Source organism: Pan paniscus, chromosome 15, assembly GCF_029289425.2.
Source record: "Pan paniscus chromosome 15, NHGRI_mPanPan1-v2.0_pri, whole genome shotgun sequence".
NCBI classification, from domain to species: domain Eukaryota; kingdom Metazoa; phylum Chordata; class Mammalia; order Primates; family Hominidae; genus Pan; species Pan paniscus.
In genome coordinates this window covers 59,339,731-59,353,270 of record NC_073264.2, presented here as the reverse complement: position 1 = coordinate 59,353,270, position 13,540 = coordinate 59,339,731, and the positions used below count along the sequence as shown (strand labels likewise).

Below are 13,540 nucleotides of genomic sequence, written 5' to 3'. Positions count from 1 at the left end.
CAGCCTGGGCAACAAGAGCAACACTCTGTCAAAAAAAGAGAAAAAAAAGGCCAGGTGCAGTGGCTTATGCTTGTAATCCCAGCACTTTGGGAGGCTGAGGCGGGCGGATCACAAGGTCAGGCAGGTCAAGACCAGCCTAGCCAACATGGCGAAACCCTGTCTCTAAATAATACAAAAATTAGCTGGATAAGGTGGTGGGTGCCTATAATCCCAGTTCCTCAGGAGGCTGAGGCAGGAGAATCGCTTGAACCCGGGAGGCAGAGGCTGCAGTGAGCTGAGATCCCGCCACTGCACTCCAGCCTGGGTGACAGAGCGAGACTTTGTCTCAAAAAAAAAAAAAAGCACATGTCCATGGCACTCATTATCCTGGGGTTTGGAATGTTGTAGATGCCATTTCTCAGTGCCAGAGTAAAACTCATAAACTATAAAATTTTAAAATGAAAGTTTAAAAAGTTAAAAAAGGATCGTATTCTGTAAAAATTAATAAAATTTAATAAGCAGATTAGTTGTTGACACATATTAAAAATAATATGTGACAAGGATTGCTAGTTGCCTAAAATAACATTTAAAATTTATATTTAAAGGACTGTGGTAATAAAGGGAATTTTTTGACAAGATAAAATACCTGTATAAGGGAATCCAATATTAAAGTGGCAACTGATTGCTCTTCATTATCTTGTTCAAAAAGAATTTCCACAACTGAATCTCTAATGGGATTTGAAAGAGAGCTTTCTGTTGGTGTCACGTATTATAATATTACACAGAATACACCATTATTTCCATTTACATAGTATTTTTAAGTACCAATACTACATTAACAAAGAATAATTATTAAAATACAAGGTGTTCTCATTTGTAAATGGAGAGGATAACAATGCCTGCCTCACAGGGTTTGAGGTGAAGATGCAATGAGTTAATAGAACAGGGTCTGGCACATAGGAGGCATTCCCTAAATTATTAGCTGTTACTATTATTATGTATAGATTTACATTTATTTTGTGTCCAATTATAACTCCCCAAACCTAATAAGAGAAAAGAAATAGTATTCTATGAAAGTTAGTAAGATTCAATAAGCAGATTAGCTAGTGATACAAGAGATTTATAAGCAATCACCCCACATTTCTTTGTTTTTTAAAATAATACAAGGATCACTAGTTGCTTAATAAAATATCCATTTTCCAGTTTAATCTCAAATTAAAATTACTCTATTTCTTTTTGGTAGCATGAGGAAGATCTCTGTGGTGATGAAAGAGTTCCATATTTTTTTAAAAATTATATATATATTTAAGGTACACAACATATTTTGATATATACATATATATACACACATAATGAAGTAATTACTACATTCAAGCAAACTAACCTATCCATCACCTTCCATAAGTAGTAAGAGCACCCAAAATCTATTTTTTTTTTCTTTTTTTGATACAGAGTCTTGCTCTGTTGCCCCGGCTGGAGTGCAGTGGCGTGATCTCGGCTCACTGCAAGCTCCGCCTCCTGGATTCACGCCATTCTCCTGCCTCAGCCACCTGAATAGCTCGGACTACAGGTGCCCGCCACCGCGTCCGGCTAATTTTTTGTATTTTTAGTAGAGACAGGGTTTCACCGTGTTAGCCAGGATGGTCTCGATCTCCTGACCTCGTGATCCGCCCGCCTCGGCCTCCCAAAGTGCTAGGATTACAGGCGTGAGCCACTGCGCCCGGCCCCAAAATCTATTCTTAGCAAATTTTCAGTATAGAATACAGTGTTACTAACTAAAGTCCTCATGCTGTACATTAGATCTCTAGGTTTATTCATCACTCATAACTGCAAGTTTGTGTCCTTTGACCCTCTCCTCATTTCCTTCCCCTCCCAACTCCTAACAACCACTGTTTTACTCTGTTTCTAGATATTTGACTTTTTTTTTTTGATTCCACATATAAAAGTGAGATCAAGCAGTATTTTTCTTTCTGTCTGGCAATAGTTCTATATCTCCATTGTTGTAGTGACTGTAGAACTCACACATGATAAAATAACACAGAACTGACATATATTTTATGCCAATGCCAATTGACTAGTTTTGATATCATATTATAGTTATATAAGATGTTTAACCATTGGGAGAAACCGAAAGGGTATATGGGACCTCTCTGTATTATCTTTTACAACTGCCTGTTTATCTGTAGGATTTGAAAATAAAAAAAGATAAAACTCCATTTTTAAGCTGGATATATTGTGCCTCCACCCCATCCCACTAGTTAAAACATTGTATTTACCAGCCTTTGGCCAGATGCAATGGCTCATGCCTATAATCCCAGCATTTCAGGAGGCTGAGGCAGTGCAGGGGAATGGCTTGAGGCCAGGAATTCGAGACCAGCCTGAGCAGCACAGTGAGACCTCATCTCTTTAAAAAAAAAAAAAAAAAAAAAAAAAAAAAAGTCTGTCTTGCAACTAGATGTAGTTAAGTACCAGTCAATGAGATGTAGGCAAAAGTAATATGTCGGACATTTTTTTTTCCCCTTTTGAGACAGAGTCTCGCTCTGTGCAATGGTGTGATCCCGGATCAGCCTCCCAGGTTCAAGCAATTCTCATGTCTCAGCCTCCCAAGTAGCTGTGATTACAGGCCTGTGCCACCACGCCCAGCTAATTTTTTGTATATTTTCAGTAGAGACGGGGTTTTGCCATGTTGGCCAGGCTGGTCTCGAACTCCTGGCCTCAAGCGATCTGCCCGCCTCAGCCTCCCCAAAGTGTTGGGATTATAGGCAAGAGCCACCACACCCGGCCTATGTTGGACTTTCAATTAAGAGTTAAGTACTTTCTTCTTTCCCTTCTTAGGACTACTTGCTTGAAACAAAAACGTGGTAGCTACAACTCCAACAGCCATCCTGGACCTCAAGGATAAGGGCTGCATCTCAGAGATGATAGATGGAAAGATGTTTGGGTCTCTAATATGAGATGATAATATCGTCCCTGGATGATCTACCTTTGAACTTCTTTTCTTTTAATTTCAAATTTTTTGAGATAGGGTCTTGCCCTGTTGCCCAAGCTGGAGTGCAATGGCACAATCTCAGCTCACCACAACCTCTACATCCCAGGCTCAAGCAATCCAACAGCACTGGCATCCCAAGGTGCTGGGATTACAGGTGTGAGCCACTGCGCCCAGCCTTGAACTTCTTTTAAATGAGATAAACTTCTAAGTTGTTGAAGCCACTATTTTCAGGTTTGTATAACTGTGGTCAAACCAATCCTAACCAATCCTAACCAATGCAATACAAAATTAACTATACATACATACAGGTATAAACTCTATTTTTTATAAAATTGGGATATTATGCATAACTATTTTAAAGTTTTAAAAATCCTTTTCAAAACATAAAATCCTCTTCATGAGACTCAATCTACTAGCTAATTTTTTCCACTTCACCACTAAAGTATACTAACTGAGGCCTGCAGTATGCTGAACGGGCATAGCTGGTCAGGCCCTTGCCACTATGCCTGCAGACTTCTTCCACCAGTTGAGCTGCATGCTTACAAAGAGTCACTCTTCTTTTTCCCAATCTTTTGTCAGCTGATTTGATATTAAAATTACATAACTTAACAATTATTACTTAACCAGTGAAATATTAAGGTAGAAAACAAGTTGTTCTTTCTATGAATGTTGAAAGCTTTGGAAAGACAAGTTCATTTTTAAAAATATTTGTAACAGGTGAGACAACTGTAAAAGTCTAGAAGAAAATAACTAGATGGATTCTGTTTATTTTTAGTGGAGATGGGGTTTCACCATGTTGGCCAGGCTGGTGTCAAACTCGTGACCTCAAGTGATCCGCCTGCCTTGGCCTACCAAAATGCTGGGATTACAGGCATGAGCCACCACGCCCAGCCAACTAGATGGATTCTGTACCAAGACTGATTCCTAGTAACTTTAAGCTCTTACTGTACTTATAAAAAGAAAAAAAAAAAGCTGGAAATCATAAATTATGAATTACTGGTTTATATAATTTTAAGTCAGCACTCTATAAGCAGACTTAGCCTCAAATAAAAGGTCTTGGAAAAACATAAATACACACAAATTTTAAGTTAAAATAAAATGTTTAGTATACGATTTTTTATAACGGTCCTTTCCTTTAAATAACCCTTTTTTTGCTTCACCAACCAACTACTGGTCAGTATTGTGTCTAATTAGAAGGTTTCAATGGAACTATACCTTTTGGTAGAAACAACATGTTAGGCTGGGTGCGGTGGCTCACACCTGTAATCCCAGCACTTTGGGAGGCCAAGGCAGGCAGATCACCTGAGGTCGGGAGTTCGAGACCAGCTTGACTAACATAGAGAAACCTCGTCTCTACTAAAAATACAAAAATTAGCTGGGCATGGTGCGCATGCCTGTAATCCCAGCTACTTGGGAGGCTGAGGCAGGAGAATTGCTTGAACCCGGGAGGTGGAGGTTGTGGTGAGCCGAGACCACATTATTGCACTCCAGCCTGGGCAACAAGAGTGAAACTCCACCTCAAAAAACAAAACAAAACAAAAAACACACAAAAAAACAAAACACAAAAAACATGTTAGTAAACGTAAATTAATTGGGTTTGGAAAGTAAGACATACTGGCTTCCTTTATTCACATTAGCATTTTCCTATTATTTTGGAACCAACAATTCCATGTTCATTGAATTTCCTTTTTTTTTTTTTTTTTTTTTTTTAAAGAAAATAGAGATGGGGAGCCCAGGGCGGTGGCTCATGCCTGTAATCCCAACACTCTGGGAGGGCAAGGTGGGAGGATTGCTTGAGTGGAGTTTGAGACCAACTGGGCAACACAGTGAGACTCTATCTCTACAAAAAAAATTTTTTAATAAGAGAAAAAAAGAGATGGGGTCTCACTCTGTTGCCCAGGCTGAAGTACAGTGGTACAATCATAGATCACCGTAACCTCAAACTCCTGGGCTCAAGTGATCCTCCCACCTCAGCTTCCTAAAGGCTAGGACTATAGATGTGTACCACTATGCCTGGCTAATTAAAAAAAAATTTTTTTTTGTAGAGGCAGGGTCTTGAACTTTTGGGCTCAAGGTATCCTCCCACCTCCACCTCCCAAAGTGCTGGGGTTGCAAGTGTGAACTACCAGCCAGGCACGGTGGCTCACGCCTGTAATCCCAGCACTTTGGGAGGCCAAGGCGGGTGGATCACCTGAGGTCAGGAGTTCGAGACCAGCCTTGCCAACATGGTGAAACCCATCTCTACTAAAAATACAAAAATTAGCCAGTCATGGTGGTGGCTAATTCTTGTATTTATGAGAACTAATTCTCAATTACCTTGATAAATAGGAGATAATTTTTTTTAAATTTTTAAACATTTAAAAAGCTGAATAGGCCGGGCACAGTGGCTCATGCCTGTAATCTCAGCACTGCTGGAGGCCAAGGTAGGCGGATCACCTGAGGTCAGGAGTTTGAGACCAACCTGGCTAACATGGCGGAACCCTGTCTCTACTAAAAAATACAAAAATTAGCCAGGCACGGTGGCAGGCACCTGTAATCCCAGCTACTTGGGAGGCTGAGGCAGGAGAATTGCTTGGACCTAGGAGATGAAGGTTACAGTGAGCCGAGATCGTGCCACTGCACTCCAGCCTGGGCAACACAGCAAGACCTTGTCTCAAAAAAAAAAAGCTGAATAAAATTAATCATGAATAATGAGGCTTAACAATAAACACTGAACTGTTAAAATGGCAATAGTGAAATAAAGGCTCATACAAATATTTTTAAAAGCCAAAAGTTTATTTTAGTTTATTACTTTGCCGTAAAAATTTAAGATCTAACCTGATTGATCCAAGGATATGTAAAATCTTCTCTCCATCTAATGGATAGTCAACATTTGGGGGTGGGGAGGGACGCTGAAATATAAATATCATAAACATAAGTCCACACATGTTGTAACCTTTGCAAAAAGATGCCTTTTTTTTTTTTAAACTTACCTCATTATTCCCATCAATATTAAATTTTGCTGCTTGGATTTTTAGTCCTCGCTTCAGATCACTTACAAAGCAAGTACGCGCTTTAAGGAAGAAAAGGAGACCTTATTATGGCTAGTTATTATAATTGAACAGAGTGTACCTACACCCCAGTTAAAACAATTCTATTCAAGTGAACATGCTCATCATCTATTCCTTTGGATTTTATAAACTCTATTCCCATCTTTAGTTAGCTAACAATAATTTGTTCATTAAAAAACCTGTTTTGGCCAGGTGCAGTGGCTCACGCCTGTAATGCCAGCACTTTGGGAGGCCGAGGCAGGCGGATCACCTGAGGTCAGGAGTTCGAGACCAGCCTGCCCAACAGGGCGAAACCCCATCTCTACTAAAAATACAAAAAATTAGCCGGGCGTGGTGGCGGGTGCCTGTAATCCCAGCTGCTCCGGAGGAGGAGGCAGGAGAATTGCTTGAACCCGGGAGGTGGAGGTTGCAGTGAGCCGAGATCGCGCCACTGCACTCCAGCCTGGGCAACAAAAGTGAAACTCCATCTCAAAGAAAAAAACAAACCAGAACAAAACAAAACAAAAAAACAACCTTTTTCATTGACTAAGGTGTCATAAAACATGTTGTACATTCATCTTGTATAAAACCTCATTTAAAAAAAATCACCTTTGAGGAAACTGTTGTTTGATATCTCTTGTATAAGGAGGACCACAATAAAAATTAATTTTACCATCATAAAAATGTAGCTATTCTAACTGAATAGCATATTTCTTTAAACCAGATTTTCTTTCTCCCTCTCTCTGTCTGATTCTTTTTAAGGAATCTTGTTATGAAAAGATGTTACCAAAAAGAAATTGGAAAAAAAAAGAAATAAAATTAATAAAAATGTTGGTTGGTCAGAACACAACGCCAATTTTTTTTTTTTTTTTTTTTTCTGACAGAGTCTCACTCTATTGCCCAGACTGGAGTGCAGTGGCGTGATCTCGGCACACTGCAACCTCCGCCTCCTGAGTTCATGCGATTCTCATACCTCAGCCACCCAAGTAGCTGGGATTACAGGCACACGCTACCATGCCCAGCTAATTTTTGTATTTTTAGTAGAGACAGGGTTTCGCCATATTGGTCAGGCTGGTCTCGAACTCCTGACCTCAAGTGATCCACCTGCCTTGGCCTCCCAAAGTGCTGGGATTACAGGCATGGGCCACTGCACCTGGCTGGTACAATGCCAAATTTTGCTCTTAGTTGCAATTTAACATTCCTTAGTTTTGGGCTTTTTGTAATGATTGTTCCTCATTAGCACACCCCAACACTACCACTTTCTTTCTACTATATCACTTTACTTTTTGCATTTTGAAAACTTTTTCTTTTAAAAATTCTATTGCAAAGTATTTTTTATAATAAGCTGCTTAAAATTATTTCAAGGTAGTTAAGGAATACCTTTTTTAAAGTAGAGACAAAATTGATGTTAAATGCAAGAAATCTGACAACTTGGTTGTATTACTTGTAAAGCATGTTAGCCATATATTATGAAAAGAATTATGTATAATATATATGATATAATGCATATTGATATGATATATATTATACACAATTCTTTTCATAATACATTATGTAGTGAATTGCATTCACAAATTCAAAACACATGTGTTGAGAATCCACAATATGCTACTATGCTAGACAGTGAGCTAGGCGCTAAAGCTACTTATATGTTTTATATTTTATTCAAGTTCTCGTGACTATCTAAGCAAAGTAAATACCTAGCCTTGAGATCTTTTTTTTGTTTTTGAGATGGAGTCGAGACTGACTTGCCCAGGCTGGAGTGCAGTGGCGCAATCTTAGCTCACTGCAACCTCCGCCTCTGGGGTTCAAGTGATCCTCCTACCTCAGCCTCCCAAGTAGCTGGGACTACAGGTGTGCACCACCATGCCTGGCTAATTTTTTGTAGTTTTATTTTTATTTTTTTGAGACAGAGTTTCACTCTGTCATCCACGCTGGAGTCCAATGGCGTGATCTTGGCTCACTGCAACCTCTGCATCCCAGTTCAAGATCACACAATACAATGAATATGTGTATGCTGCATATTAGTTTTTGGTTTTGTTTTCTTTTGAGACAGTCTTGCTCTGTCACCCAAGCTAGAGTGCAGTGGTCTGAACTTGCCTCACTGCAGCCTCCACCAGGAGATCCCAGGCTCAAGTGATCCTCCCACCTCAGCCCCTCTAAATAGCTGGGACTATAGGTCTGTACCACCACACTTGGTTAATTTTTGTATTTTTTGTAGAGACAGGGTTCATCACGTTGTCCAGGCTGGTCTTGAACTCCTGGGCTCAAGTGATTCACCTGCCTTGGCCTCCCAAAGTGCTAGGATTACAGGGGCCAGCCACTACACCCAGCCTGCATTTTTTTTTTTTTTTTTTTTTTAGAGTCTCGCTCTGTTGCCAGGCTGGAGTGCAGTGGCGCGATCTTGGCTCACTGCAACCTCCGCCTCCCAGGTTCAAGCAATTCTCCTGCCTCAGCCTCCTGAGTAGCTGGGACTACAGGCGAGTGCCACCACGCCCAGCTAATTTTTGTACTTTTTAGTAGAGACGGGGTTTCACCATGTTGGCCAGAATGGTCTCGATCTTTTGACCTCGTGATCCGCCCACCTCGGCCTCCCAAAGTGCTGGGATTACAGTCATGAGCCACCGCGCCCAGCCCCTGCATATTTGTTTTTAACAGAAAGGGTTTCTACTGAATATACCTTCAACAACATGCTTTCTTCCTTAACATTATGGACCTTCTTCCAAAACAATACTCTAGCTCTTAACAGCTACATAACATTCCTTATAATGAAGTTACCAAACTTCATGCAATAACACTTTTTAGATGGGATGCAACACTTTGAATTTTCATAAATATGCCAGACTGCTTTCCAAAAAGGTTAGTTTGCAATCCTTACTACTAATAATAAACATCCATTTTCCTACAATCTCACTAATACCAGATGTCTTTCAAATTTTTGCCAATCTGATGTCTCCCCGACTAATGGAAGAGTTACACATCTTTTCACAGGTTGGAGGTCATATGAAAAGAAAACACTCCACATGGTCAACAATTGTTATATCATGGAGGATAGAAATGGAAGAGAGGAAAGGAAACCATTTTACCTGAGATATTTCTGTATTATTTGAACTACTGTAATAAGCATTACAAATGATTGAAATTTTATAACAATTGAAAAGAATTTAGGTAATTAAAACACATAAAAGATAATAGGTAATATAATGGAAAGCAAGATCTATTTTGTAGCCTGAGCTCTAACCCTACCTACTTGTGTGACACTGAACAAATAACAACATTTCACAGCCCCAACTGTATTAGATTATCTCCAGCTCTCTTTTAACTCTAAAATCCATTACTGTCTATCTATTAAACATCCTAAATTATTAACATTAATGACATGCCAAGTATTGAAGATTATATTTTAAATGTATTTTATTTTAGTGAATAAAAATACCAGAAAACCCAATTTGAACATTATCATAGAAATTCACCCTAGCAAAGTAGAAGCAATAAATCTCACTTAGGTGAAAACAATGTACTGTGTAGTACTTTGGTCACAATTCCGGAAGTTCTTAGAAAAATGTATAAAGAAAACTAGAGTAAAAAACATTATACTACATCAAACCAGTAGCTTTCTTAAGCAATTTAACTGTTCTTTCACACTGCAAAATACTAGTTCCCTGGTAACCCTGTATACTCTGTATACAATTGAGAAGCTGCTTCAGGAACACATCATCCCTATGCCACAGCTTCCCTAAGTGTGAAAAAAAAGTGGAATTTGTACTTAGAGTATCCCATAACCTATATATTAAACACTTTTAGGATATTACATTATGAATATATTTTCTATCTGTGTAAATGTTTAGAAGCATATGCCCTCCAAAGTAACACTTAAGGATGAAAGGGACAAAAATGAGAACTTAGTTTACCTTTAATGTCCTCTAAGACACCTTCCGGAACTGAACCTAAAACAAATATTTCATTTAGAATTATAAAACTTTAATAATAATTAAAAACAGTCTATTAAATTGCCTTCACATTTCTATTTTTCAATTTAGAAAAATTTTTAAAAATACAACTACTATAATTTTCTCAAAAAGTCTAACAGAAAAATTTAATTTTGTTTTAGGGAAGAAATATCATCATTCAAAGCCAAGACAAACCATGGAAATTGAAGCAAAAAATTGAAGTTTCAAGTTTATCTTTCTGGTGATAATAAATAGTTGTCAGTAATGTGCTAACATATTTTTAAAAAGTACCACACACAATCTTTTAATCTTGTCCTTCAAGGTAAAGGTGACATTTAAAAAACAACTGAGAAAGTACTTATTCATTCTTTTTTGAATTACGTTCTAAATTCAAAGTTCAGCTAAAGATACCAAGTATATCTACCTTCATGCAATACAGGGAGCCTTTGGTTTGGATATATTACCATTGTTATAAAATTTTGTTGCCAAAAATCTGTCTCAGAAACAAAATTTTCTAACTTAAAGTCTTCGAAACTAAGAATTTTTAACTTTGGGGCCAGGCGCAGTGGCTCACGCCTGTAATCCCAGCGCTATGGAAGGCCAAGGTGGGCCGATCACCTGAGGTCGGGAGTTCAAGACCAGCCTGACCAACATGGAGAAACCTTGTCTCTACTAAAAATACAAAAAGCTGGGTGTGGTGGTGCATGCCTGTAATCCCAGCTACTCAGGAGAATGAGGCAGGAGAATCGCTTGAACTCGGGAGGAGTTTGGGGTAAGCCAAGATCATGCCATTGCACTCCAGCCTGGGCAAAAAGAGTGAAACTCCGTCTCAAAAAAAAAAATAAATAAATAAATTTTAACCCATTGTAAAATATGCAAAAATATTTTCATTGATTTATAAGAATAAATTATTGATATCAGGGAAGATAGACATCTATAGCTGAAAAATAAATCATTATTTAATAAGCATAATTATGGCCTTCCTCCACCTGGATCTACATTTGTTGTCAACTATAACTTTCAGTTCTGAGAGCCATTAAAATTAGGTAAACTTAGAAACCACACCATTAAAATGTTAAGCCATAATTAAAAAAAAAAGCATATTTAATATTTAATTGTATTGCAAAAGATTTTTATCTTTAGTAAGTATAAGTTTAGAATTATTTATTATTTTACCTTTATTATCTCATCCTTTCCAAAGGCTTACTTTTGTGTTTCATAATATAGTAACAATAGTACATATATGGTTTATAAATAAACAGACATACTAAAGATAACATGTTCGAAGTTTTATTTTACCTGTGGGGCCAGTACATGATAAAAAATTTTTGAAGATTTCCTATCTTTAAGTGTTAAAATTAATCAAGAGGATAAAGATATGCCAGAAGATTTAATCCTGATTATAAATAGATGAGAGAAATGTAACTTGACTGTAAGAACCTGCAATTTAAAAATAAGTGCTAAAACCTACAGCATTCCACAACTTCAATGCTCTCTCGGAACATTTATATAAATTTTAACATGTCAAAGAACTTTGGTAATATGAGAAACTGTTTTCTTTAGGCAAATGTAAGGCAGGCCTGGAAATAAAGAGTTTAATTTAGCTAAGAGTAGATGCTGCTTTGGGAAGGAGCTCCTTAATCATAAGGGGCAAATAATTATAACTATTTAAATTTTGCAAGTAAAGACTAGAAACAAGAGGCATTCCCTGGCTCTGGCTCTAAAAAAAATGCTTACATTTCAGTTAGGAAAATAAGAAGCATAACATATTGGTATATAATTTAAACTGTACATTTTTCCAATCAGTGTACTTAGGTTAGCCTTTTTGAGTTACTATGATATATTCATTCTTTTTTAAACTAAGTTCTAAACACTAAATGAAAGAGGCTCATTCAAAATTCACTTAAGAATACTCAAGCATATCTCAGACTTGCAAATAATCTTTGCTAAGAACCTGGAAAAGAGACATTTTAAATTTGTTTCCATTTCTTTTTCTTTCTTTTTTTTTTTTGAGACGGAGTCTCCCTCTGTCACCCAGGTTGGAGTGCAATGGCTCGATCTCGGCTCACTGCAATCTCCGCCTCCCGGGTTCAAGCGATTCTCCTGCCTCAGCCTCCCGAGTAGCTGGGATTACAGGATTAGCCACCATGCCCAGCTAATTTTTTTTTTTTTTATGTAGAAACAGGGTTTCACCATACTGGTCAGGCTGGTCTCGAACTCTTGACCTCAAGTGACCCACTCACCTTGGCATCCCAAAGTGCCAGGATTACAGGCGTGAGCCACCGTGCCCAGCCGTATTTGCATTTCTGATCCTACTAAGTGGGTGCTTCAGCAAATATTTGTATGATTTGATTCCACAATTTTGTAGGACTGCATGGCTATCACAGACTCAGATTGTGAGTATTAAAAGGAAAGGTTAGAATCAGTACAAGGTTGACTAGAAAAAGAATATCCAAGAATGTATCATTTATAATTTTATGGAAATATTATTGGGTTTAAAGACCTTTACAAAGAACATCTTGGGATGCTACACTGAATTTATTATCTTTGAAGACCTTTTATAAATTACCTGTCACCAAAATATACTAAGACATCACAAAGTTATCTGGAATTTGAAAGCTATAATTGGATCTACAGAATGAAAAATGCTATTAACTTAACTATCAATAGGGAACAACAGGAAAACATAGGTATGCCTAAGTGTCGCAAAAATCTCGCTTTCCAACATATATTCAATGCCCTAGCACTATACTAGGTGCTGCAGATTGAAAAATAAATAAGACAGGGATCGTCAAAGTCTCCTGGGGGAAACAAGTGAGTTAAGAGGCAAATGAGAATGTGTCATATGTGCTATAATAAATTACTGCCAAGGGCTTAACAGAGAGGAGCAATTTATTCTGCTTAGGGAAGATGAGGAAGGCTTCACCATTAAGATGACATTCCAGCTGAGTCATGCAGAGGGATCAAAAACCAAACTAGGCAAAGAAAAACATCCCAGGGAAAGAAAAAGAATAAACGAAGGCACAGGGCTGTGCTAGGACTCACGGTGCCTCGACAACTGTAAGAAATTTACTGTAGCTTTAATAAGGAGCAAAGGATAAAGTTTAGTGATCTAAGGATAAGAGGTAGAACAAACTCAGATTTTGAAGAAACATTTATATCCAACAGATAATTTGGATTTTAACTTGTAGGAGCTTACAAAAATTCTCAAGCAAAAGAGCAATGTATTTATATTTATTTTGTGAAAAATTGGCTGGGCACAGTGGCTCAGGCTGTAATCCCAGCATTTTGGGAGGCGGGGGCTGGTGGATTGCTTGAGCTCAGGAGTTCGAGACCAGCCTAGGGCGACATGGCAAAACCCCATCTCTACAAAATGTACCCCCCAAAAATTAGCTGGGTGTGGTGGCTTGCTCCTGTAGTCCCAGCTACTCAGGAGGCTGAGACTGGAGGATGGCTTGAGCCTAGGAGGTGGAGACTGCAGTGAGCCAAGATCGCGCCACTGCCCTCCAGTCTGGGCAACAGAGTGAGATCCTGTCTCAAAAACATAAAAATATTTGCGGAAAGTTATTCCTGGCAACAGTGTGAAACAGACC

General features: G+C 38.3%; 1 protein-coding gene across 1 annotated transcript in view; it reads right to left on the bottom strand.

Annotated features, from left to right (window-relative positions):
- The window catches only part of ACTR10 (actin related protein 10), a 33,734-nt gene that overhangs the window by 3,693 nt on the left and 16,501 nt on the right, over positions 1 to 13,540 (bottom strand). The window contains exons 8-11 of the mRNA XM_003831665.5: positions 9,909 to 9,944; positions 5,941 to 6,020; positions 5,786 to 5,859; positions 626 to 707 (exon numbers count right to left, since the gene is read on the bottom strand). Of these exons, the coding sequence (XP_003831713.2) occupies positions 626 to 707; positions 5,786 to 5,859; positions 5,941 to 6,020; positions 9,909 to 9,944 (272 nt within the window). The remainder of the gene's footprint in view (positions 1 to 625; positions 708 to 5,785; positions 5,860 to 5,940; positions 6,021 to 9,908; positions 9,945 to 13,540) is intronic.